Below are 27,229 nucleotides of genomic sequence, written 5' to 3'. Positions count from 1 at the left end.
TTTTAACTCAAGGGTAATAGAACCAAAGCAGATTTATTCAGTACAGAGAGCATGTTAAATATAGTAACTACATGACTGGGTACAAAAATGAAAAAGTTTGCATAAGGATTATAATATTGTCTCATCTTCCAGCAGAATAATTATTTTTTTACTTACCAGACCTCATCGCAAATCAAAAAGATTTATTTAATGATTTTCACAACTAATAATAAAAGATTGCCATCAAATAGGAGTTTCTAACATGTGATTTGTTTGGGCGATAGCTTCTGAACCCAGAAGATGACCTCCATCCTGGAAAGATCAGGGACAGCAATCGCTCCACCCTGTTGGCCACAATTCAGGAACATGGCTACCCCACTATCAATCTGGGCATCGTGGGAGACAAGTATGCCGTCAGATCTTGCCTCTGCCACAGTTCCCTTTAGCTATGCTTTTGTCCTTTTAATAAGCCCTGTGTACTTATCCAAAGATAGGCCAGTTTTCTCATTTTCTGTGATTTCTCTGTCCTGGGTGTCGCGGGGGGCTTGACATTTGTATGTATATGTTTGTCTGTGCCCTGCAGCCCCGATGACCTTCTCAACGCTCTGAATGAAGGCATCAGCCGTGCTGATGTCATCATCACCTCAGGAGGAGTGTCTATGGGAGAGAAGGTACAGTGGCAGAAAGTCCAGTGGTAGAGTTGTGTTGTACTGACACCATGTGGTAGCTGATAGCCAGACAGCTGAGCTTCACAGTTCGTTTGAGTTCATTATTTTATGAAACACATTTTTTGGAGTACTTGTTCTTCATGTCTGTTGAGTATTCTTAAGGATTTTAATTTTCTTTCTTTCTAACATCATTTTTAGGACTACCTTAAGCAGGTGCTGGATATCGATCTTCATGCTCAGATCCATTTTGGTCGTGTGTTCATGAAACCAGGGTAAGAAAAAGAATCCGCTTCAAAAGTGCTTCACAAACAATACATACAAATGACATGCAGAAGGAGTCATGTGGTGTAAAATGACAGCCGGTGGAGAATTTAGAAATTATGTTTGTTTTTGTCTTTTTTTCCAGTCTCCCAACAACTTTTGCCACGTTGGACATAGACGGTGCTCGCAAACTAATCTTTGCCCTCCCAGGTAGTGTGTGAAGTTGAGAGAAAGAGTGATTCACTCCGCTGTTTGCGCAGAGATGTTACTCACATATTTCCCCCCCCCCCCCCCCCCCCCTTGCTTTCTCTCCTCGCCCTCTTCTCTCTGTCCCCCCGTCTGTCCTAGGAAATCCCGTGTCTGCTGTTGTCACCTGTAATCTTTTTGTCATCCCTGCCTTGAGAAAGATGCAGGGTATTTTGGACCCCAGGCCCACCATCATCAAAGCGAGGGTAGGACACACAGGGCAACTGGGACATCCTGACTTCATCGCGTTCCCAAGTGCAAAAAGTGTCCTTTGCTCCTGTGAGGGATGATTCAAAGTCGCTGTTGTAACAAATAGGCTTTAAGAGTGTCGATGCAATCAGCTGCAACAGAGAGAATATATAATATATGGGGACATTTACAGTTATGTTTATACGTAAAAAAACAGGGTGTATTATTGCAGCCCGTTGCAGCCATGATTTGATATAATTTTCATCATCTGCTTGATACATATTTATGACCACAGTGTTTTGCTCTGATTTGACAGAGGAACCAATCACGGCCCACACTGACCCAAAGGCCTGCTCCCCGGTCATGAATATTCATAACTGTAGAGTGAGAAAATCATATCACGATAATACACAGTGAGCACACACAGCCTATGTCCCCAACTAACATCATGGAGTGAGCAATCTGGTCCCCTGCCATTATGGGTGCTATTCAGGGTGCAGTGTTACATCATTTGCTGTTATAAAGCAGTTAGAAATCAACTTGAACACATTACTGCCACTTAGGGGTGCAAATGATGGCCTTCGCCAGATGTAGCCAGACAATTTCCCAAAGCAGATGGCATCAGACACAGGTCAGATAATACTCTGAGAAAACCTTTCCTTTTGCCAGCAAACTTAGATAATCTTTGAACTAATGTATTTGCCCTGTTTTAAATGTGTTTGGCAGAATTTTACCCAACTTGCTTACATTTTGTGACAGTTCAGATCTGGATTTTTGCCATTAGAAGATTTGTGTGTGTACATGTGTGTTTAGCCTATAGACTGTATATAAAAGATGGCTGTGGCTCTGAAGATTACTGCACTCTGTTTTTTTTAGAAGAGGCCATATTTGGACGAGCCTGGTTTTTTCACTTCTGCTAGGCTTTAAATTATAGCTCTGTTGGAATTCACTTGGTATAGATATGCCATCTATTGTGTGGCATTCAAGACCGAGGAAGGTTGTTTATTATTCAACTTCTGGGACTTGGTTGAAAATTAAAAGACATGCTAAATAAACATGAAGTGTGACTGAGTCCAAAAGCTTGTCCAGACCAGAGTGCACAGGAAAGTCGGAAAGAAAGTCATGCATGTTTTAGATTGTGGCTTTCACCAGCATCTTTAGCATTTTGTAATCAGTGTACGTGAACATCTGAACTCAAGCAAGACTCCTGTTGTGACTTTTGTCTTTGTGGTTCCAGGTAACAGTAACATGAGAGCCAGATGGATTCCAAGAAATTGTCTGAAAGCAAATTTTGCATTTTTTTCTCCACTACATTGGGTGTATCCTCTTCAATTTCATACTTCAAGCACAGTGGTGATTAAAAAAGGGTGATGCAGCATTAGAATTTATGTTGTGTGTTTCTTCGCTCTAGTTGTCTTGTGATGTGAAGCTGGACCCTCGCCCTGAATACCACCGCTGCATTTTGACATGGCATCACCAGGAGCCTCTGCCGTGGGCACAGAGCACAGGTATAAAACCAGCATCTGTGGGGGGAAAATAACATTTGAGCACAATGATAAAATAACACTCATAGGTGTGGTTAGTTTTATAGTGATTTACAAAAATTGTGTTGTTTTTTTAAACATAAGTGCAATCATTTAAGAACACCTTAAATTATCAGGACTGACAAGACTGGCAGCAGTTTCTTAGACGAGTTTGAAGATCAGCATTTCGATTCCCAGTCATGTAAACGTGTGATCATTTTGGCCGTTTAGTATTCGTCAGAGTGGAAATAATAAAGAGACTTACCAGTGTTCACAATCTCTATATGGAACACGGAGCAGAAGTAGACATGATTCCATACTAGGCTCGCCTCGGGGTTTCTTTGATTTACTGCAGGTGAAACTACTTCAAATACATGGTTTCTGTAGTTTTTGAATACTAGCCAGTTTGGCAGTGGAAAAAATAAAAACTGCTCTTTTTAACAGCAATTATTGTTTCCCCTCATCATCTTTTCTGATGCAGGGAACCAGGTGAACAGCAGACTGATGAGCATGCGCAGTGCTAACGGGCTCCTGATGCTACCTCCGAAAACAGAGCAATACGTGGAGCTGCACAAGGGCGAGGTGGTCGACGTCATGGTCATCGGCCGGCTATGATGTCATAACGGAGGGACGGAGAAACGGCGTCACATAGCGAGGGAATGGGTGGTTCACGGTGCATGTCCACATATCATTGACTATTCTGTAATATGCAACGGCACAGCTAGTTTTTATTGATTTGGATAACGTTGAGGTATAGTCAACATCTTGATCACAACCTAGATACATATGAAAAAACTAATTTAAAAAGATTATAGTATTTCAAACAAAGAAAATATAACTTTTAATGAAAAAAATCTAATTATAAAAAGAGATTTATTCTGTAATATATTATTATGATTATTCTTATTATTATTATCATTATTCTTATTATTATCATTATTATATTAAGGCAACTTTGTTCCTTTCATTGCAATTGCTTTGTGTGTTCAATGCTAGACCTTATCTATAGCAGTAGCATTTTAATAGACAGCTGTAGGTGCCTGCCAGGACAAAAAAAAGAAAAAAAAAGAAAATTATTATTTTCTCATCTTTAGTGGGAAAAAAAAATACTCTGTTTTATGAAAATAAAGAAAACACAGAGGAAGGCTCCAGATTCCCCACGGTGCTCAGCTAAGAGGAAGAGGGGGGGCACATAAAGGCCACTTCCTCTTTGGAGTGCCCATCAAGGTGACACTTCTGTTTTTCTCTCATTAGTATGCATCATAATGGCTTCACAAAGAGCTTTGCTTGTTGTTTATCTTGTGAGTCTTGTTTATGTGCGCAGTGCCAAATGCCTGGGCAAGGAAGAGGCGGTGTCGGGGAGGGTGGGGAGGGGGGGGGGGCACACCCCAGTCGGCCCAGGACCCTAAAGCTTCCTTATATTCATGGTGACCGGGTGTAAACTCCGTCCCAAACCCCACCACGAGCGAGCTGAACCTGGGAAAAATAATCTTTTATTTGATCAACTATTTAAGAAAAAAAAAATGAAAGAAAAGAAACAGCTTCTTTAAGTGCTGACAGCCTTTTTAACCAACTTCACAAAAAATGTACAGAAAAAAATAAGAATCATATTGTACAGATATATGTGACCAGCACTCCTAAGGAAATTATTAAGCAATGAGGAGACATTGAACAACGCTGTACTATAACATTTTCTGTAATGAAATGAAACTGATGAAAGAGACTACGAAAATAAAATCCTTGATCATTATGTAAAAAAAACAAGTTCTTGTTGGGTTTCCTTTTTTTTTTAAATAAAATATATCTAATGAAAAAGCAGTGAATTTCTTCATTGGGGCTAAAAGTAGCGTGAAGGTTAGAGGAGTGTATGAATGAATCAAGAGTTTACCAGCCTTAACAATCACTGATCATAACAAGAGGGACTCAGTGAATACAGTTATTAAATATGGATTTGACTAAATGTTCAAGAAAAATCACAATTTCTGTTTATTTTTTTGGTTTGTGACTTTTAACTTAAAGGGTCCAAAGAATTTCAGCTTTCCACTATTTTACAGTTTTTCTATCCCTTTATTTTTCTCATCCTCCTTAGGAGTAGCATGTAAAGTTGTTAAAACTAGGGTCTGTTTTTTAATACTGAACTAATGTGGTTTCATTTATATGACTGTGAATGGACATTGCTGTGCAAAAGTTTTGAGTCATTGCTCATTTCTTAAGATTTTACTTCCAAGGAGCCAGACTTCTTGTAGTGGTCTTGAGCAATAGTTCTTCAGGCTTTCTGAGGGGCTTTCAAAGTCTTTCTTCGGACACTGGCTGATTTTTCCTTCTTTAAGCTACTTAACTCTGACCTGTAAATCATTCAACAATATCACACCTAACTCGAGAGATGAACCAGTGTTGTGGCTACACATATCAGAAAACTTATCAAGGAACCAATTTTAAATTGTATCTTTAGGCACGTCGTTACTAGCAGCCTGTCACAAGAAAAGATTTATTTATTTCCATTTCTTTACTTGAATCTACAAAAAAATGACATAAAGAAGAGGGAAAAAATCTAACACAACCTAAGAGAAGCATGTAGACCTTCAGTGTATCCATCTGCAGTTCACTATCCATCTTGTCTTGAGGTCTTGTTTGATGCATAACTGGATAGTCAGTCATGGCTTGGTTTACCCAAAGCCCAGACCTCAAAATTATTGAAGCAGTGTGGGATCATCTCAACAGAGAAAAGAATAAAAGGCACCGAAATTCCAAAAGAGAGGTTTGAATGTCCTTCAAGAAGCCCGAAAAGCTATTCCTGAAGACTACTTAAAGAAATTATAAGAGAGTTTGCTGATCTGAGTGGATACTAATGGAAAACAGGCTTAAGAGAGGCTGTGGTGAGAAATAAAAGTGATCATACCAAATATTGACTTTCAAGCTCATTAGAATTATACCAACTTGGTTTTGCCTCAATGCATTTCCATGTATGTTTGCGCATGTTTCAATAAATCACTGCATCTGTTTCCCATTTTCTTAGCATATATAGAAAAAAATAGAGATGGCTTGAGATTTTTTCACAGTTTAACGGTTTTTACACTGTTAATTTTTTTTTATTTATTTTTGCGGTTACTTTTTTAGTACTTCTTTTACTCACTGCTCCTTAGATAAACATGAAAAAATCAGTTGCATTGGAAGAGCCTAGGAGGTTTTAACTGTCTATCTTTCTAGGGAAGCTAAGTATTTAAGAATTGGGAACTGGCAGAAGGGAGCCTAACAAGGAAAAGAGGTTAAGCACAAAAGTGTCAGAAAGGATTAACCAAATAGAAAGTACGGCTAGAAAAGGCAGCTCCTGGCTTCAGTGGAGATATTTCTTAGGCAGCTTGAGATTAGACAGTTTCTCTTCTTCTCAGCAAGGTAAAATGACAGTAGATCCAATTAGCTTGCAATGAATAATAGTACTGTGACAAGAACTTAGTTAAAGTCATCAGTGTGGATGTGTGTAAAATGTGTTGAATGTAAGAGGATAAGAGTGAAGATGACGGCAGGAATAATGGCGCTTTCTTCATACCCTCAAGTGCAATGACTGTGTTTATTCATTAGAAGATATACATAAGTGTCTAGTTTTTGTAAATACATTCAACTAAATTAGGCCATTTAGATTAAAAAAACAAATGAAAGGATTTATGATCAGTCAAAGCCTCTCTGAAGATACTAAGTTGTTGTTTGAACCTTTTGAAAAAGCTTATAGAAAGTAATATTATTATTAGGAGGAGAATAAGGCAGTCCTCCAAGTGTGATGCAGCTTCCTCTGTGATCTTCAGTCATAATTTTATACACGCTTCCTTAAAATTCACTGTGATATTTTGTGATCTGTGGATGTGCTGTCATTAATTCCGTTTTATACTACTTTATACTTTGGAGGTAATTATGCCACTTTTACTTCACTAAAATAAAGACAGGTTAATTTACAGTTAGCTTGGACTTTTAGAGCACATTTTCAAGAAATGTAGTCACAAAATAAATTATATAGCGCTTAGAACTAACTTGACTTTTACAGGCTGCGGCATTAAAGTAACGCTCACACGCTAGTCTGCGAAGAATCATATGAATGATGTTTCATATGTACTCACACCCGCTGGTCACTTTTTTTTAGCTACATCTGTTCAGTTTCTTGTTTATGCAAATATCGTATTACTCAATCACATGGGAGAAACCACATTTAGGCATTTAGACGTGGTCAAGCCTGCTGAGGTTAAAACCTTGTATAGGATTGGGCAAGAAATGAAGCATTATTTGCGAGTTTCCAATACGAATTTGGAAGAATTTAAAAATACAGTGCTCTAAAGGATATTTTCTCAAAGTGAGTGTTTTCTGAAACTATCCAGTTTTATTTCTGTTTATATTCTAAAGGGTTTCACTTTTTTTTCATTTATAGTGTGAATTATTAAAAATAAATGCATTTCTTTCCCTAACTGTTGACATTTTGTGATCTATCATGTGATTAAAAGATATTGATCTTATCTTTAATGTAAGAACAAAATGAAACAGTAATTTAGAACCTTGCTTTTCTGTCATGCAGTCTGCACATTTGCACACAAGTTGTATGTATAAACACAGCATTTCAGCAAAGAAAACAAAATTAACCTTATTGTTGATTCCACGACTTTTAACAGGGATTTTATGGGGGAAATTTTCACTCTTACTCACTGCGTCACTGATCTAATCGGCTTCAAGTACATGGTGCAGTTCGGCAGATTGGGGGTCATCGCGTGCCTGACAGGGAGGGGGCGCTGTGGGGCGCAAGTGTTGCCACGGAGACGACTCAAAACAACAAGCGCAGTTCCACAGCAATGGCCACAAGTGTTCCCGACTGTGCCCGGACAAAACTCACAGCAGCGGCTGAACATGGTTCTGTGAAGACCGGGAGACACGTCTTCCTTATCCTGCTCGTACTTGTGTGAACAAATCACACGTTTTCTGAGCGACGGACAGTAAAATAATACGAAAATCTCATCCACTTCGCTCTTTTTAAAGCGGTAAGTACACCGAGTTTGTTGCGGGACAGTTACCGTTAAGCTACGCAGTTAGCGGTACCATGCTACTAAGCTAAGTTCCTTGCTATTGTTACGTTAGCTGATTAAAAATCCAATTTTACACTTTTAAATTAGGACCGCTGCTTATTCTAAGCGGATGTGGTACTGCTTTGTAGAAATGTGCTGCTACTTTTTAATAGTTGTACGAAGCTACAAATTAATGTTTCAACCCAATAAGTAATATTTAGACACTAACTCCTTACAATTTGCCTGTTCCAGCTATCATGTCATATTTATCATATTCATATTTTCAGTGAATTATGGATACTATGAACTGAAACTCATTTATTTTATTTTATTTCTACCTTTGTTACTAACAAGACAGTTGGTGTCTCATTGGGAATAGAAAGTAAATTACAAGTGCTTTAAGATTCACTGTGCAAATTTTAAAGTTACCAATTAACTAAGAAGCATTTTTGTGTCTTTATTTGCCTTTATTAGACATTTCACAGTATCTACTGTTATGCTGGAATGGTACAAGCCCATTTCCCATGTTTACTAGTTATTATGAAATCATTTGTAAGGCCATATAAAGAGAAACTGGCCGAGAAAAAGCATGCCAGTGTAGGGTGCTATCCGCATTTTACAGTGAGTTGTAATACCTTATCCTCGGAGCAGGCTTTAACACTTTTGTTGCAAAATTATTATGTGCACCATGTTCACTTGACAAACATTTTTCAGGACTTTTAAACTGCTCTCAGTAAGTAAATGACATACATGACAAATATTCCAGGACTTGCTCAAAGCTAATTTCGGGGTGATAAGTTTAATGGAGCCATAGTCTGAAAAACTAGGAATTCAGGGTGATTCACGATAACGTTTCCTATTTATTTGTGTGTGGTCATGGGATGTCCTCCTTCATGATGTTATTTTGTAAGGGTTTTATATGTTTGGTGTTCCACTGTCACCTAAATCTTTTAGTAGGTAGGTGAGCTGATTTGAGTCATTTATCGCTGTCTAATTTGGCATCAGTATTTATTTTCCCAGAAATATTTAATCCCTTGAGCAAATATCTAACTGGAACCAGTTTTTTTTTTTTGTTTGTATTGTCTTACTTGCTTATGTTTAGGTGGGTGGGTGAGTGGGTCTGTGTGCGTGTGTGCACATTCATGCTCAGTCTTCCACACAGGTATCCTGTCCCCTCCCAGCATATTCCCACTTCTGCTGTGGCCACCAAGCTAGGATGAGATCCCATGCTTAATTAAGCCCTTGGGAACAGATGGTACGCTGGCAGTCTTTGCTGTTTGTCAGCAGTACATCGCCACTCTAAACACAGCTAAATGCTTCCATGAGGGAGGGTTTTGAGAGACAAGACTGCCAGCCGTAATTAGCTTTGAGAAGTAGGTAAAAGGGGGGGGGAGGGGGGATTGCCGTGTAGTGATGGGTGACGTGAGTATATGACTTACTACAAAAGCGAGGTGGCATTCAGCAACAGTTTTTGTTTATATTTATTTTATTGTTGCATGTAAAGGTTGTCTTAACTGCAAAGCCTTTGCAATAAGGTCAGGTGAAAGCTTTCAAAATCAAGCTTTTAATCCTGAAATGTATTTAAGCCATAGCTGGTTGTATTAGCTATTCCACAATATGGTATTTACACAAACACATTATGTAAGAAATGAAGACATGGTTTTGGCTTTCTACATGTCCTGTTATAAAACACTTTCACTACTCACTTATTGAAAGTTTTTTGGGGGGTTTTCTCATGAATTGACCAAAGCTTCATGTCTGCTGTACTACCAGAATCAAATGAATGCATGTTACGTCCTTAAAAGTAAATAAAGTAGCAGTTACTATATACATGTATGTAATCGAATAATGGGCACCCATACATACAATAGAGTTGATTAAGTTTTTCAGGTGAGCAATTAGGGATAAGTGTAAACAAGAAAATGGCTGGATGGAGCTGCACTCAAGGGATTTTAATTGACTAAGGTTAAAAAGCCTTTCCTGTTAGGAGTTAGATTAGTGGTGAGACTGATGAGAGGACGTGGGAGCCGGTGCTGGCACTGATCAACAGGCAACACAAAGTCTCAGCATGACTGAAATTTTGCAATGTGAGTCATTTGAGACGTTAAAGAACTTCAACATGACAAGTCTAGGCTGCTGAAACATCACAGATTCAGTATGAGGTTTACATGCCTGAGCAAGTTTTTTAGTAACACAGTTATTCAGGTTCAGACGGCAACTTCTGAAACTGCTACTTAGTAGTAGCAGAAAACAGTCCTATAACATATTCGCTTTACTGCAAAGTTAAGGTGAAGGGAAAACAATTTGAGAAACTAAGTAGGAAATCTTTGCATATTTAGTTTGAAAATAGGTCTAAATGATAAATTAATATTAAATAGTGTGTTTAAATCATAGTTTATATTACATGATCATAGACTACATTAATAAGGCTTGCAAATGTTTCTATGGGTGTATTTTATTTCAAGTGTGAACAAATAAATGCTGAGAGCATATAACAACAACAACAAGAAACAAATCATTTATTTATAAATTAAGTGACACTCTTTTTAATTTACAATCTGTAAAATTATAGAAAAAGTAAATGTGCTGGCAGCAAAGACCTCAAAGATATTTTAGAATTAAGCATGTAAACACTTAGAGGAAGTGTTTTAAACCTTTGAAACTTTCTGTTTGAATTTCAGGATGACAAATTACAGAAAAAGGGAAAAGGACTACATCTTCCACTGCTTCAGTATGGCCCCTGAGTTGAGCAGTCTCAGCATCAGTCCCTCCTAACACTCCAGCAGATCTCAGGAAACACTGGAGTGCTTTGAGCGGTACACTGCTGCAGCAGGGATGATCACATCCCATATGAACGGTTATGTGCAAGAGGCCTCAGGCCTGATCAAGAGCCACAGGGAGAGGGCCGTGGACTGTCCAGGGGATGAAAGCAGCCTTGTCAAATCTCCACAGTGCAGTGCCCACATGGAGAGGATCCAGCATTACCAAGAGGAGCTGAGAAAAAGGAGGGAAGAGGACAGCAGGTTGAAGCATGAAATTGACCTCAACTCTTCCCTAAGGCTCAAGAAGCTGTCGCAGAACCCTAAAGTGGGCATTGACAATCCCACCTTTGAGGGAAAGGAAAAGGCCACCAAAGACACATGTTCCCTGGATTCTGTAGTCGGTGAGTTAACAGGTGTGAAGTGAGAGATTGCAGTGAGGAAGACATGCCTGAAAGAATGGGATGTATGCATACTTAAGAAAAAATTTGGTAAAACAGAAAGAGTCAAACTAGTGACTAAACAGTGAAAGGGTAAATTGAAAGATGTTACTAAAGATGGTTGGTTTGGTGTCACTGATGTCCAGTTTCCACTGATTAGTTGAACCTATCCATCCATTCTCTTCCACTTATCCATTTCAGGGTTGCAGGGTACCTATCCCAGCTACCATAGGGTGCGTGATTAGCTGAACCCAGCACAAAATTCATCATCATTATCATCATCATCATTTATTTATATAGCACTTTAAAAATACACCTGGTAGACCAAAGTGCTGTACAATACAAATATAAATATAGTACCGGTAATAAAATAACAGAAACCAGAAATAGCAATAAAATTAATAAAAAAATAAAAAATTCAGCATTCCAGGAAAAAAAATGTTGTTAGAAGAAGAGTGGATAAACTTTCTTTTTCTTTTTTAACAGCCCTCTGTATCTTTAGCACCATTATTTACATCCATACAATATTGATTGTAAATAAGGTTAGCACGTTGTTAAAGCAGGCCATACAAAAGGCGTCATACGTTTTGTTAAGAGCACACCACTATGGATCAACATGTTTTTTGTTTGTTTATGTTGAAAAAAGTGTCTTTGTTATATTTTCTATACAGTTTAAGATCATTTAAGGTCATCAGTATATAGCTAGGATGCACTCAGTGATCATGATTTATGTAGTATGAGCCTTATTTTAGTGGGTAAAATACAAATTGTTAAAGTCATTTTTTTCAGCCCATACTCTAATGTATTTATAACAACAACAACAACAGTAGTAATAATAATAATGATAATAAAAAATTTTTTTATCACAGCTGGACAGAAACAGTGTGATTTTCCTGGGAAGTAACTTTTACCGGGTCTTCAGGGTCTTATCTTTTTTTTTTTCACAGACAGTCCCTGTGTACCTTGACCCGTCTAAGACTTTGGTTTGACAGAGCTTTGCTGTGGTATAATAAAATACACACAATATTCTGTAGGATTAGTTAAAAGTTTCTATTATTTCTTTACTATATAAATACTTCAGATGATATTGGTGTCAAGCTACTTTTTAGCACGTTCAGTTATAAAAATCTAATTTCAGTCAGTAGTAAATAATAATAAACATTACTCTAGACTGTAAACTACTTCATGAACGTTGTCCAAGAAAATGTGAAGTGAAAAAAAAAGGATGCCACAAAATGTATTCTTACTATCTTCCATATTAAATCTCCAGTGTAAACACTGTAGCAACTACTGAACTGAAACAAAGGTTGACTAAAAATAAAGACTCATAGATAACTAGTGGCCTGGGAGCAAATTTCTGGACCTCCACAGCAAGATGTCTAATTATTGTTTTGATTTTTGCTCCCAAATGTTTTCTTATGCCATGACTCCTGAAGATTGCACTGCTAATCTTAAAATTTTCTACCTTCTTTTTATATTTTCATTGCACTGAAAGTAAACAACTATTCATTTAGCAGAAGCATACTATGTACAGTATGCGTGGTGGCTTTGCAGCAGAGGTGGCTATTACCTTTGAAAGCAGTGGAGCAAAATCAGCTCTAGTTCCACTAAAATTAAAGTAATTATGCCTCTGAAAATGAAAATATTTTGTACATGACTTAGAAATAACATGTTTTAAGAGCAACAGACAGCTTGTGTGCTGCAGTACTAAGGTTGTAGATCTATGTGTGATATAGCTAGAGATTACCCTGGGCCAAATACAGAATGTGCTAGTGGAAAACTTTGATATACAGGTATAAGACTTAGAATTTAATTGCAGTAAGAAGCTATGCTGCCAGAAAAGTAAACCTAGAAGACAAACAATGAGGAAAATTTTAAACTTAAAGGACTAAAAGCTAAAGTCCTGACTTTTCCTCGGCATTGCCTCTGTACTATTGTTCCCCTACTCACTGTCTGTGATTCTTTCTCAGAGCTGGAGGAGTTGCTGCAGACTCTGAAGTGGGTGCAGCACTGCTTGACTGATGCTCAGAGCCAGCAGGATGTGGAGCTTATAACGCAGCTCCTCACTAAGGAAGACTTCAGGACTGCCTATTCAATATACAGCGCTGTGTCTCAGCAGATGAGTAGAGTCAGTCCCACCTCCCCCCTTACATCACAAGCTCAAGACCTCTGCCTGGAGGTATGTGGGATGATCATTTTCTAGTTGTTTGTTACGGCTGAAACATTGGCAATACTATGTATACAAATATACAATACTATATTTGCAGATGAAGCTGTTCACAGTCTTGCGGTGAGAATAATGAAGTCCTCACTTTAATTATTTGAACCACGTCACAAAACCAGTTTTGTACCTCATTAGTCCAAGGGTGGCCTCTGCAGAGGTTGCATTTTATGCATAAAGGCAAAAAGGCACTCGGGCTGCAATTCCTAATTCCTTGGACCCTTTCAGTTTATATTTGCTTTCAAAGCGCATATGTGAGTAAAGCAACTGAGCAAACTCAGTGAAGCGTGAAAAATCTTTGCTCGAGGTGATGATTAATTCAACAAAGCTGCCCAAAAGACAGCCATGCCAGTCTGAATAATTATGAAATGTAAATTGTCTTGCGGTTAACAAGGTGAGTCAAAACAAAAATGAGGGATATGTGAAATCCAGGTTGCGCATAAAAATTGAGTGAGCTGCCAACAAAAGAGATTCAAGAACGTTAATATGACAATTAGGTTGAAAAGTGGATGATATGACAGGGAAATAAAGGAGGAAGGTGTATTTCAGGTTATTTGTAAATATAAAAAATAATGAGTGTTTTTTAACTATTTTTTTTTATTTTTGATACCTTTCATCGGGTAGTTGCTGTTTTCTATTTAAATAACAGTTTACAGTGCCTGCAGAGCTGCAGTACAGAAGGTGACAGAGAGCAACAAACCAATTCAATCTTTAGGTTTGAGTAGGTGGTAATCTGCCACACCTGAATTCCTTGTTGACAAAACACCAGCTGGTCTCTGCTGAAGCAAAGCAGCAGTAATTGATTTGTGTCCCAGCAGAACTGAGCCTCTGCACACAGTGTTCAAAATAGAGCCTGTCACACAGAACAGACCTTGTAGAAAGACTGAAATTCTGATGTGGTTTGCCATGAAACACATAGAAGCTCTGTATATCTGTGGCAAGTTACACCCACAATAGGCACTTCATTAGGATTAGTGTCAACTTGTGATAGGTGTAACATGAAAGAATGTAATGGAGACTTTTCAGGACATCGTTCAGTGTGATGTTTAGCTGATGGCTAGATGTGTAATAGTACAACTTGTGTCAACAAAACAGACTGTGAGCTGTGTAGAGTTCATTCAAAGGCCAGCAAGCAGCACTGCAACAGAATTGCTATTCCAGTCATGACAGGAGTGGTTTGAAGATAAAGAGGCTGGGTGTGATGATCTGTTTTGCCTCACGCACACAGCACATTGTCTTCCCTTCCCTTTCTTGTGTACAGTAAATCAGTGTGCGCACCCATCCGCCGGGCCAGCTCCCGAAGCGCTTATCAGTGCATTAAAGTTTGAGCTGCAGCATGTCTAAACTAAGTGGCTGTTCTGTGTGACACTCACTTTGACCACTGGGTAAACTAATCTCTCGGCAGCCCTTGATGCTGGCTGAGCAGTGCAGCGCACTGCGGGAAGGAAGCCAGGATCTGGGCAGCCAGAAAAAGAAACTCCAGCAGCTTACAGCAGCGTGGGCCGCGGCGCCGCACCACTAAGGGGGGGGGAGGGAAAGTGCGTCACCTTGTTAGTGAGAGCTTTGATTAGTGTAACGGATGAACTAAGCTCCAAACAAGAGAAGAAGGGGAAGAAACAGAAGGCCAAAATAATTAGCGATTATTCATGAAGAGTCCAAAGCCACAGCCACTGCATTGTTTCATGAAATTACAACACAAGAGCCAAAGGATTAAAATGGCACAGAGAGAAAGAGAGGAAAGAAAGAAAACCGGAACATTTTTTGACAGGCTGGAAATCGACCAGAATTTTGACATGCTGCCGTTCAGATCGGGGATTTTCCAGTCCCCAGTGCTTGTTAAATTTGGTGAAACACAAAGTTCGCACATTATAAACACAGGATGAAACTTGCATTTAACAAGACTGTATGTAGAGCAGTTTTCTGCACGGAATTCGAACTCCTGCTGTGAGTTACATGAGCGGTTCCAAATTAACTCTGTGTGAGGGACCTATGTTTGTGTGCACTTTGAAAGATATACTTTTTTCCCCCCAAATGTTTGGAAATTCTTGTGTTATACATAGATCATGTTATTTGTCTTGCAGTTTTCTTGGAAAACGTTTCTTCCATGCCACAGGCTTGTTACCAGAATGTGCCACTAGCATGGTTTTTATGGTGTACGTGGGTTTAGGATGGGAACAGTTTAGCATCTAAACTTCATATAGATATTTACAGTATGTACGTTTTGGTACCCAGACAGCAAAACAAGTGAGGGTCACAAGATGAAAGAGCTACATTTGTAAAATATGATACAACAGGGCAGATTCAGAAAATAATGTCCATGACAATGGTGATAAAGTCATTAGTTGAAACCTTTCATGCACATTTTACTTATATATTATTCATCATAGCGTTCTACTCCTATGCATAAAAAGTTAGACCCCTTAGCTGTACAGTAAGGAGAAGACCATGGAACTATCAAGTGTTTGCTTTCAGATGTTAAAGTGTGAAAGAAGAACTAACCTTGTAAAGTTAGTAAATAGGATACATAATTATCCTTGAGGTCTACATTTGATATCTGTTAATTTGATAAAGGGGGATTTAACTTTCTAATTTTACTTGGATTCTTGTGACTTATTAGATGACTTAAAAGTCATGTTATAAAAGATTAAGAGGTTGATTGTCCCTATTGTGTTAAACGTTTTTAATTAGCCGTTGACAGTTTGTTCTGACTTGATGCACTGTTTATAGCTCTTGACAGAATTATTTTACTGTGGTGTGTCTCTGTTTCTCTTCAGGTACAGAAGATTCTCCAGTCCAGCCAACATAAGGAGGGTTTAGAGCTCAGAGCTCTGCTCACCAATCCTCATCTCCAGGTCAGAGATCAGCCTCCCAGCCATGACCTCTCCTTACCCGCAATTTTATTATAAGGCAGCACCATTGAGGCCGAGAAAGCTTGCAGAACCTTTTGGGCCAACTCATTTATTTAGTTAATATTCTGATAATTGCACAACTGGAAATATAATTAATGTTTTACTGGACTCTTTCCAAAAGGCTAATTGTTTTTCTTGCACCTTCCACTAGGATGTCAGAGGTCCTAGTGGAAGTATAGAATATGCCAATAAACCATAAGACTTGGCTGCCTACCAGCTCAGAGACAGTTGGACAGTTTTACATCTCTGTTGCTGTCATGTGCACTTTATTAGAAGGTGAAATAGGGCCCTTTCTCTTGAATGAAAGATATAGAGGTCAGGCTCTCCATCATTACAGCCACAGGGTTATGAAATGGATGGAATTTACTGTTTTGATCAAGGACACTTGGCCAGGGCGGATGGTTATTAAAGACCTTAAATCCTCTATGACATATTAATTCTAAAACTCTTATTTTTAGGTGTTATTCAGGTTGTGTGTGTGTCAGGCTTTTTTTCAAGATCAACTTGTTCCTCAAGCAGTTTAAATTAGCCATTTGGTGTGTTGTTCATCCACCTCCTTTAAATTAATTTTTTTAATGAAATTATTTTTTTAATAAAGGTTGTGAAAAATTAGGTTTGTTATGCTAGTTTATTTTTTACACATTTTTACTGAGCACAACCATAAGTTTTAATATAGATGTGTAGTGTTGTTGAAGCAGTAGTGTTTTGGTGAGCTTTCCTGCAAGGAGTACAAACACTGAGCTCAAGCTTTAGCACTTTATGCTCATGTGTCCAAACACTCCCTCCTCCGGTCTGTTCAAGTTGCAGAATATACCATCACTTTCTTTGACATGTCAGTCCTGCCCATCTCCACTCCCACCTGTTTTGAGCCATTCACCAACCCAGTATCCATATGTAGTCTCCAGCGGGGTATTTACTCATCAATCATATTTGCAGGGAGGGATGAGCTCAGAAATTAGATGCCAGCCTCTAACTATGTTTTGCCGCTGTAATAAATCATTTTAAACTGGAGTTGTCTCACTGAAATTAGCACTAATGATGTCAGACAAATTGAATTTGTTTAAAAAAAAAAAAAAAAGGACCATTCTGGCCCATGCCTACTTGTTATGGAGGGACACTTAAAATTTAAACTTAAATGTGGCAATATGACTTTAGGTATATGTAATTTGTAAATTGGTGAAATGTTATATCTGTCCTTAAATTACGCATATGTAATTTTGAGCAACCTTCTTGTCGGACTGCTTAAAGAGCTTTTTTGTCCACTGTTTGTGACATGGCTACAGTTCAACATAACGAGGTCCGACTTGTCCGTAACCCGTGTAGTAATGACCTGACAGTACACTGCCAAAGGCTGCTGCTGGCCTAGCTGACCAACTGGACAATTAAGATGCTCCTCTCTCATGTTCTGCTTTTTGCATCTTTACAGAAACATTAGCATTGCAGTAGACAAAGGCCACTCCCACAGCTCTGTTTTAAAAGAAAAACAAAATAAAAAAACATTACACGCTTCATTTTGGGTAACCCCTGCAGCATTACATTGGGAGTTTTTGTTTTAAAAAAAATTGGTGTGTCAACGTGAAAAGAACAACAGAAAATGCATTTATTTGATGTTGCGTGACACTCTGCCTTTGTCAGTTTAGACTAAAGTGACTCCTCTGTAGGAAAAAATGAAGTCACATTATCAGGCTGTCATCGTCTATTAGCGAGGCACTAAGGTGAGAAAAGACCCCAGGTGCGTTACTCTGCTATGATTTTTATGGTTGAGGGTCTTGACAGGGGAGCGCCACGGGGTCTGATGTTTGACCCAGATGACCATGTGAAGCATCGCAATCTCCCACCACCGATGTCGGTTAACCCCTCCACTGAGTTGGAACCGTGTAGCCGGCAGGGGCAGAGTGATGAGATGTGAGTCTGCCTTGTGGCACAGAAATTGGAACAGATTATGTTTGTTTCTCTGCAGGGAGCAGAGGCTCACATGAGTCACCCTGTAGTACAGGTAAACGGCTTCATGTGAAAAACTAATAGAGACATGTGAGAGACGAGCAGGGCCCCCTCAAGTCCCCTTGTCTCCCTCTCATTGTTTTCTGGGACACCGTTTCCTCGGGAGCAGTCCAGCCAAAGGTGTTTGATGATTGATGGCCGTGCATTTTGACTCCTAAATGCAGGGGAGATTAAGACGGATTGCGTGTATGCCAAAGCTTAGCCCGGCCTCTGCTCTCTCAGGTCCCCTCTGCTGCAGGATAGAGAAACTAATTTGGACCGACGGTTATTAATCGTGGGGTACCGAGCGCTTGTCACATTAAATGAAGTGAAGGAGCAATATCTGTATTATTTCTGGCTTAGAGGTGGGTTTGCAGACTGGTCTTGTTAAAAAAGATTGGGTGGCAGGATGCTTCTGCTTGCAGGTGCATGTCAAAGGGGTCTGGAAACTTGTTTGGTATCACTTCGTCTTTCATCATTTTACATTAAAAAATCACAGCCGTGAAGAATTTGATTAAAACCGTATAAGATTTATGATCATTTTATTTCCCATGTCAACTGCTATAGAACGCAGCATCCTTTGTTTCTCCTCAAGTCCTCATTTATTCCTTTCACACTTTATTTTTGTTCATTACATGTTTGTATATTTCTGCATGATCATACTCTTTCTCTACAATATATGTGTGTGTTTGCATTGCAGGCACTGATGCAGGCCCATGACAGCGTGGCAGTGCAGGAAATGGCAGAGGAAAGTGTGACCCAGTACCTCGGAGAGACGGTTAAATTAGTGCGGCTGGAGAAGGCCAGAGACACTCCACTGGTGAGATGTCATCAATTTTTTTGGTTGTATCTGCAAAGAAAGAATAAGAAACATGGTAACAAGGATAGTCAATCATAATTTATTGCAACACAACCCATAAAAATTAGCTATGTCATAAAAATGCCTCACCTGATTTCATTTTTGCTAGTGTTCCTTCAAGATTATCTCGTCGTATGTCTCTGCGCTGCTTCTTACTTTGAGTTCACTGTCTGAAAGTCTCATTCTGACCAGTTGCACATGTGCATCTGTGATTTCATCATGGATTGTAAACTGCTTACTTTCAGTAGCGTACATCAGCTTCTCTGTCAACCTGACCCTACTTCATCAGTAGAGAAGAGAACAGATACCAGACGGTAGTTTTCAGTTGAGCCTACAATACCACTCCCAAAGGTGGCTCATCATGTTAGGAATGCAAGCAAGGTATACTAATCCTTTTAATATTAAATGTAGAGTTGTACTATAACATCCTTTGGCCTCCGAGGGAGAATAGTTAGCAGAAATTACTTAAGTCATGTCTTCATGCACCAGTACATAGTCATCATTAACTACCTGCCCTAGCGCCCACATATGTTTCTCCTTTGACTCTGGTTTCCTGTGAAATGAGGATGGAATTGGAAGGGTTGTTGCATTCAAACTGTGGAGGAGAATGAATCCCTGTCAGCCTGAGTGTCCCATATCCAATGGGAATGAATTGGAAATGAAAGTGGTGGTCGCATTTCTTTGTATTCACACCCGTTCCTCTCCTTGTGTCTTCAGACTTGTGTCTTTGCTCAATGTAAGGTCTTTTTCTTGTTATGCCATCTGTACAAACTTTGTAAGTGTGTGTCTGTGCGTGGTCATCAGGGTGCAACAGTACGTAATGACATGGACAGTGTGGTGGTGAGCCGTGTTGTAAAGGGCGGAGCAGCAGAGCGGAGTGGCCTCCTCAGTGAAGGAGATGAGATCCTGGAGATCAACGGGATTTCTATCCGTGGGAAACACGTCAATGAAGTCCACGACTTGCTGGTAATTTCAAGTGCTCTTTTATTTTTCATAGCAGTTTGTTTTGTTTTAATAATGGCACAAAGTATTTCAATACGGTGACATGAAAAACTATTTGTCCCATTTCTGATTTCTTTTTTTTAATATTTGTCCCCCATAAATGTTAAATTAATCTTAAGCGTCAGCTCATCAAACAGATTTTAAGATCAAAAGTTAATCCAAGTAAGGATTACTAAGTGTGGCTGAATTAAAATAATTCTGCAAAGAAGAAAAGGCAGAAATTCCTCCACAGAATTGTGACTTATTGCCAGTTATTGATTACAGTTCTTGCTGCCAAGGGTGCCGCAACCAGTTAATAAGTGGGCAGATTTTATTTCCCTTAATAAATTAAATAATCAAAAATAAAAACTGCAGTTTGTATTTCTTCAGGTTATCTTTGACTACTATTAACCCTTTAAAGCCAAGCGGATCATATTTGATACATGTGTTTTTGTGAGTTTTTGAGACTTCTACATCATCAGTGTGACTTTTTTTTTACCCCAAAAGATGATAGAAATTGCATGACACACTTTTAATTACTAAATTGCGAAAATATTATTTATGTAGCAAATGTTCTTCAAATTAAAACTCACATATGCAGATTTGATATATTTTTATATATTTTGTCTAAAGATTCAACAAACACTCCATTATCAAAAAATTAAAGATTTCTGACAGGTCTCTCATGATTCAGGTTTTAAGGGGTTAAATTTGTTTGATGATCTGAAACATGTAAGTGTGACAAATATGCAAAACAAACCCTAAGAAATCAAGAAGGGGACAAATACTTTTTCATGTTGTAATGAACATTCAGATTGCTGCTGCCTGGACACTTTGTTTGTAACTTTAATGTCACAAAGGGCATCGGGATATATATATATATAAAACAGGTATCTTACTTGAGATGCTGGTTGCAGTAGGTTTCACTCACAGAGAATATAACTTTAAAAAATGATTATTTCTAAATTGAAATAATAAATGAATATTTCTAAAAGAGTTTTAACATATAATTCTTATTAATAGATAAAATAATGTTACTGCTAAAAAAAATGTTGTTTAGGCAAATTGAATTTCAAGCTGTCATTTAAAAAAGATATGCAAATAATAGTTGTTTGAACTAAGTGTGCTCTCAGAATATAAAATCCATCTCCTAAATTACAAGTAAATGAATAATGACTCTTCATATTCCTGTTGTGTTCAATTTTTTTGCAATTCATGTTTTCCACAGCAACAAATGCATGGCACTCTGACCTTCCTCCTCATCCCCAGCTCTCAGATTAAACCTGCCCTGCACAGACAGACTGTGGTAAGTATCTTACAGTATGTGGCCGTATGTGCGTGAGATGGCCTGTCTGCATGCGTGCAAGAGTCCTTCACAATGTAAAACCCTGCCCTCAGATGCACGTACGAGCGTACTTTGACTACGACCCGTCTGATGACCCCTTCGTGCCGTGTCGAGAGCTGGGCCTGTCCTTCCAGAAGGGAGATATACTCCATGTCATCAGCCAGGATGACTCCAACTGGTGGCAAGCCTACAGGGATGGAGATGAGGAAAACCAGCCCCTGGCTGGACTCATTCCAGGTAGAAGTCAGACCGGAGCTGAATTTCATTATGAAGTTTATTGCTTAACAAGGACAAATAATAACAGCAAGGACATAATGCTGCATAATATTTACAAATACATATAGTTGTGATGTCATACACACAGCATGGAGTAATAAAAGACATATAACTATATTAAAAAACCCCACATCGTATTATATTTTAAAATATACATGCTGTTTTTTAATACCTTTTGCAATGTACAAGGCTCAAATGTGTAAGAGGAGGAGCAGTAAAATGTTATTTAATGTTAAGCTCCTGTTTTGGTATGAGTAGCTCTTTTTATTTATTCTTTTCTCTTTCCCCTCACACCCCAACCATCCGTGGCAGATGGCTGCCCCTCCCTGAGCCTGGTCCTGTTGGGGGTTTCTTCCTGTTAAGAGGGGGGTTTTTCCTTTCCACCATCGCAAAGTGCTTACTCATAGAGAACGTTTAATTGTTGGGGTTTTCTCCAGAATACTGTAGGGTCTTTGTCTTACAGTATAAAGCACACCGAAGCTTTGTTGTTGTTGTACTTTGGCGCTATATAAATAAAACTTAATTGAATTGTATTTATTTTTGTGGTCAGGTTAAACCGTCGGTCAGTAAGCACAAACAAAATGCTACGTGGAAATGTGTACATTAAGATATGAAATTATATAACTTGGGTAGATTTGTTGATTATTAATCATTACTAGATGTACTGAGTATCATCTATAATGGAAAAGCAACACAAAAAACTGGAGCCCGTATATGGATATATGCAAAGCGAATACTATTTGTGGGGTTACACACTTAAAATTGCCAGAAAGAATAACTGTGACACTGCCTGTAGCGTACACACATAATTAATTCACATCGTGGTAACAACTTTCCAAAATGGCATATTTCTGAGAGATGATACATGAAATAAAATCTTTAATAATTAATGCATGGGCTACATAGGAGAGCTTCTTATAAAATAATGATAAGCCAGTAATGTGCTCGACCCCTTCTAGTAACTGGAAACCCAGTCTCAGAAGAGTACTTGAAAGTGACTAATAGCTAATCTGGCACTACTACCCTGGCAGGAATCAGCATCCATCTGGCACGTCAAGCAGATTAAAGCAAACACCTGAGAATTATTTGTGATTACTTTCTGACCTAGGCCTTGTTGTGGTGGGACGAAAGCGGGCCATCTTTTTGTCTCCCCCTCTTTAGGTAGAGAAAGAAAAACAATAGTAGGCTTGCAAAAGCTTAGGATTTGTAATATTGGTGGTTTCTGGCCACGTAGTAATCGTCCAGTCTAGGCACAAATAATGTTCCAGTATAATAGAATTTATATAAATTACTAATAACTGTCTGTACGTTCTCTTTTTTTTTAGGTAAGAGCTTCCAGCAACAGAGAGAGACATTAAAGAAAACTCTAACAGACAGAAGTCGAGAGCAGCAAGGTAAGACGAAGTTAACGTGCTCAGCGTGTTTTAACAGTCTTGTGATAATTTGCCTTTTAAAGCAAATTTCTTTGTAATAACAGGGAAGAATTGGTACCCAAAGAAGAGTAAGAAACAGAGGAAGAAGAGCACGTCACAGTCCAGCAAAAGTACAGGTAAGGCTTTCTTCTCTTGTGTCGCTCTTCAGTGGTTTGAGCAATAATCCCATTTAAAAGTGGGCTCTGGTTACAGTCTTAACCCAGTGTCGCTCTGTCTTTGTCACACGTGAAAGACCACTTCCACACCAGAGCTGACACGTCTCGTCTTTCTCACTTCAGCTTGATCAGACTTGGTGTGTCTCCGGTCAGATTAGTCCTACCCTCACAGACAGGATCAGAGGGCGCACGAACAGGTGACCAGCAGGTGCCTAAATGGCTTGGAGGAACCTGTGCTGTGATTGGCTCACACATAGAAACACAAATATTCACTAAGTAGCACACATACTGTTCTAATGAACCTGATCCACGGCTAAAAGTGGCAGACTGTGAGCCATGAGGGTCAGATATGAAGCACTATGGAAAAAAAACTTTACTCAAACACAGTAAATTTATTGAACTCTTAATCCCATGCATCTTTCTATCCTCCACAGAGAGGTCACAGGTCAGCCCAAGAGCTCAAAATAATTTGGTATGTAGGTCAGGGATGTTTCAATAACCCCTCCCATGCTGTCTCCTCAGACTACGATGACATCCTGACCTATGAGGAGATGTCGCTCTATCACCAGCCTGCCAACCGCAAACGCCCCATAGCTCTGATCGGCCCAACAAACAGCGGTCACGATGAGCTGCGCCGGAGGCTTCTTTCCATCGAACCTGAGAAGTTTGCTGTCGCTGTTCCACGTAAGTCTCCGCTTGGTCAAAGCAACAGAGCCCAGAGCGAGGCGACGTGAAATGTTAAACACAGACCTCAGATGATGAGCGGAACGTGTTTCTGGTGTTCAGTAAAGAAGTGAAACCATTTAACTTATCACATAATGCACAACTGTTTGTCACACAGATAAATTTAAAAAAAAAATAGTAATAAAATATAATATATATATATATATATATATATATATATATATATATATATATAGACAACTTAAAGCTCAGAAAATGTAAAACAGTTATATCTGTCCTTCTTAACGGCTCAGATACAACCAGGAGCCCGAGGATACATGAGCGGAATGGGCGCGAGTACCATTTTGTAACCCGTTCTGCATTTGAAGCCGACTTGGCAACGGGAAAGTTCATTGAATCGGGGGAGTACGAGAAGAACTTGTATGGCACCAGCACAGACTCCGTCCGACACGTCATCAACTCTGGACGCATCTGTCTGCTCTGCCTACACACAAGGGTAAGAGACCTCGTTACTGTCCAGACACTAACATGTTAATTACAAAGCCCGTTAGATCCTTCCTCATCTGTGATCTTAACCACTGTGGCCCTGCCAGAACATAATGACCCCCTTTCATTTCCTCAACATAAGTCTTAATCCTGTCTAAGCCTGATCAAAGCTGAAATAACACATTTGAAGACACCATATTTAATCTGTTTTTTTCCCCTTGTGTTGCTCTTTCCATTCATTTTGTTTCTTTGTGCCTTGATTTTTTTCTTCTGTCAGTCACTGCAAGTCCTGAGATCCTCCAACCTTAAGCCATATGTGATCTTCATAGCTCCTCCTTCTCAGGAGCGACTACGCACCCTGCTGGCCACAGAGGGGAAAACACCAAAGGTAAACGCTGACCAGCTCAGAAAAGAAAACATAGTTCAGGCAGAGCAGGGAATGACCATTATTTACTCACATATATTGCATAAAAACTGGTCTCTGACTCACAGAATCGCCATGAGATAGTAAAACTAGAGGCAAGATGCACACAAACCAAACAAAAGTGAAATTGTGTGTAAACACAAAGGCAGAAAGGGGCATTGTTTCATCAGTCATGGAGAGCAGTACATAGTCCTGTTTATAAATTGCATACACTGTTAGCTCAATTCCCAATCCCAGCTTTAGTCATGAATTAATCTGGGTAATTTTGCTTGTGAAAAAAGACTCTTTAGACCATAAACTCTTAGACAAAACTGTGACTGAAGAAGTAGAGAGAAGGAAAGGTGTTTGGTTTAATGGTCTCAGAAACAACCAAGCCCACACAAACACTTTGCGACTGTTTGTCTGTGAAAAGCGCTTAATTAATAAATAAATTTTACTCACTTTACTAAATAAAATGACATCATCACATCATCGGCTTTTCAAAAGTCTGTCAGCACAGCACCGGTCTTTGAAGTAGTGCTGGCCAAGATGATGATATAAAAATAAAAATAAAAAATGGATCAAAAAACAAAAACAAGATCTCATCCTTTTCATTTATGCGTTAACTTATAGAGAGAAAAGAATTTATAGCATCACCCGAAGAGAAAGGCAAATCAGTTTTATTATTTTATGAAGAACAAAAGGTGATTCCATAATAAAAAAAAATGCCTTTTTTAATTATTTTAAATTTTATCACACTATTTTTGACTTGAACTTCATAACAGACTTACTCTTAAAAAAAAATGTGTGTACACATGGTGTGAAGTACACATGACACATTCTTATAGATCGCAGTTAATATGTGGGGAAAAGTCCCAGGCACGTTTTTTATGTGTGTACACCGTTGTTTAAATGTATTGGATCCCAATTTAGATATAAAAATCAGTAAATAAACATTGCCTCTGTTCATGAAGACTGCTCTTGAGAATGAAGACACGTGATAATAAGAGTCACTACTGCAGTTTCTTGAACTGATGTCCATGTCCTGTGCACAGCCGGACATGCTGAAGGAGGTCATTGAGAAGGCCCGCGAGATGGAGCAAAATTTCAGCCACTACTTTGATGCAACCATCTTGAACGTGGATCCAGACCAGGCTTTCCACGAGCTGCGCAGGATGATAGATAAACTGGACACTGAGCCGCAGTGGGTGCCCACGTCCTGGCTGTGTTAGAGGTCACTGTGTCCCAGCACCATGAGTCGAAGGACGTAAACAGAAGACTGGAGAGTGAAAAACGAACCAGGGACGGTTGGTAAACTGTCACTGGAATTTGACTTGCACATTTTCCTCGATTGTAGAGGAGGTGATCGTTACAGGGATGGACTCAATTTTAATCTTTGATTTTGTTGTCGGTGTGCGTGTGTCTGTTGGTGATTTTTGTTTCTCTGTTGATCTCAGTTTTATGCAAAGTCATTTATCAACAAAATAGAACCATTTCTATTCTATGCTTAATAGTTATTTATAACTGTACATACATATTTTCTAGACCAAAGGATCAAGTGTTTTACTGTTACAGTTTGTGTGTGGGAGTCTTTATGTGTTGGTTTTTAATTGACTCCCTAATGAAGCAGCAGATCAGAAACTCTTTAGGTACCAAACAGAAGAGAAGCATCAGTGCTTTTTGCAGGGCACCGTCTTCCACTCAGAAGTGCAGGAGAGAGATCTGCTGTAATCTGCACAGTTTGGAGTTACTTCCATTGTCAGTATTTGATTTTGTGTCTCATTTTATGATTTTACGCTGTGATAACAAACCACTGTAGCTGGTTGTCGTTACAAACAGTAATGCTGCTAAGTACTGCCGAGTTTCTGGTTTTGTTTTTTTTTGTTTTTTTCTATCAGTATTGATAAGAGCAGTTAGTGTGATTCCAACAAATACTGTATTGATTCTTTGCAGTTCATTTGCAAATTCATAAGCACAATTTTGTGCTCATGAATTGTTAATAAAATAAAACACATGTGAACAAGTCACATATTTTGTCTGGCTTTTATATCAAAGAGAAGGTTTTCTTTTTATCTTTTCTGTAGTTCTGAGTTTCCATTTCAGTTCAGATTCCAGGTTTGGTGGTTTGAGTTTAGCTTTTAATGTTTGAGAATTTTTAGGTTTTGTTTTCAGTGTTAGTTTTATTTTTTTATATGGTTATATTTGGGTATTTGTCAGGACAAGTTAACAATAAAAACCCTGAAAACCATCAATTTCACACCCGAGCCTCAACTCTCGCCGCCTGATACCTGTTACTAGTCTGTGGCCCTGGGGTTGGGGAGCGCTGGTCTAAACCACTAGCTACTTGTCAGAGCCAAGGTATGCAGAAGAGCATCTCCGAATGCACAATTGAA

The 27,229-nt window shown here is 38.9% G+C and overlaps 2 protein-coding genes across 11 annotated transcripts in view; both read left to right on the top strand.

The window, feature by feature from the left end:
* The window catches only part of gphnb (gephyrin b), a 110,374-nt gene extending 106,138 nt beyond the window's left edge, over positions 1-4,236 (top strand). For 8 of the 10 annotated variants that reach the window (XM_086264566.1, XM_086264564.1, XM_086264563.1 and 5 more), the window contains 7 exons: positions 264-385; positions 563-650; positions 846-919; positions 1,054-1,121; positions 1,257-1,360; positions 2,755-2,851; positions 3,348-4,236. In XM_086264566.1, the coding sequence (XP_086120692.1) occupies positions 264-385; positions 563-650; positions 846-919; positions 1,054-1,121; positions 1,257-1,360; positions 2,755-2,851; positions 3,348-3,481 (687 nt within the window). In that variant the 3' untranslated portion in view covers positions 3,482-4,236. The remainder of the gene's footprint in view (positions 1-263; positions 386-562; positions 651-845; positions 920-1,053; positions 1,122-1,256; positions 1,361-2,754; positions 2,852-3,347) is intronic. The other 2 variants (XM_086264567.1, XM_086264559.1) reach the window with 1 other exon arrangement.
* A 3,421-nt stretch (positions 4,237-7,657) lies between these two features.
* Positions 7,658-26,863, top strand: pals1b (protein associated with LIN7 1, MAGUK p55 family member b). Its single transcript, XM_086264570.1, has 14 exons — positions 7,658-7,881; positions 10,587-11,068; positions 13,075-13,283; positions 16,100-16,177; positions 18,915-19,034; positions 19,878-20,039; positions 21,283-21,360; positions 21,453-21,636; positions 23,001-23,069; positions 23,153-23,224; positions 23,786-23,947; positions 24,241-24,443; positions 24,711-24,821; positions 25,892-26,863. Exons 2-14 carry the CDS (start codon positions 10,741-10,743, stop codon positions 26,066-26,068), a joined length of 1,953 nt encoding a protein of 650 aa, XP_086120696.1. The 5' UTR covers positions 7,658-7,881; positions 10,587-10,740; the 3' UTR covers positions 26,069-26,863.
* Positions 26,864-27,229: the final 366 nt, after the last annotated feature.

Source organism: Aulonocara sp. 'chitande type north' Nkhata Bay, linkage group LG15, assembly GCF_057382095.1.
Source record: "Aulonocara sp. 'chitande type north' Nkhata Bay isolate Kocher_YH1m ecotype deep benthic linkage group LG15, A_spYH_male_GT1.1, whole genome shotgun sequence".
NCBI lineage: Eukaryota > Metazoa > Chordata > Actinopteri > Cichliformes > Cichlidae > Aulonocara > Aulonocara sp. 'chitande type north' Nkhata Bay.
This window is presented reverse-complemented; position numbering and strand designations above follow the sequence as displayed.

Excerpts from the sequence above, each read along its gene's own strand:
- pals1b (XM_086264570.1), top strand. The coding sequence starts at position 10,741 with ATGATCACATCCCATATGAACGGTTATGTGCAAGAGGCCTCAGGCCTG. Across the intron at positions 24,444-24,710 it reads TGCTCTGCCTACACACAAGG|TCACTGCAAGTCCTGAGATC; the intron begins GTAAGAGACCTC and ends TTCTTCTGTCAG. Across the intron at positions 24,822-25,891 it reads CAGAGGGGAAAACACCAAAG|CCGGACATGCTGAAGGAGGT; the intron begins GTAAACGCTGAC and ends TCCTGTGCACAG.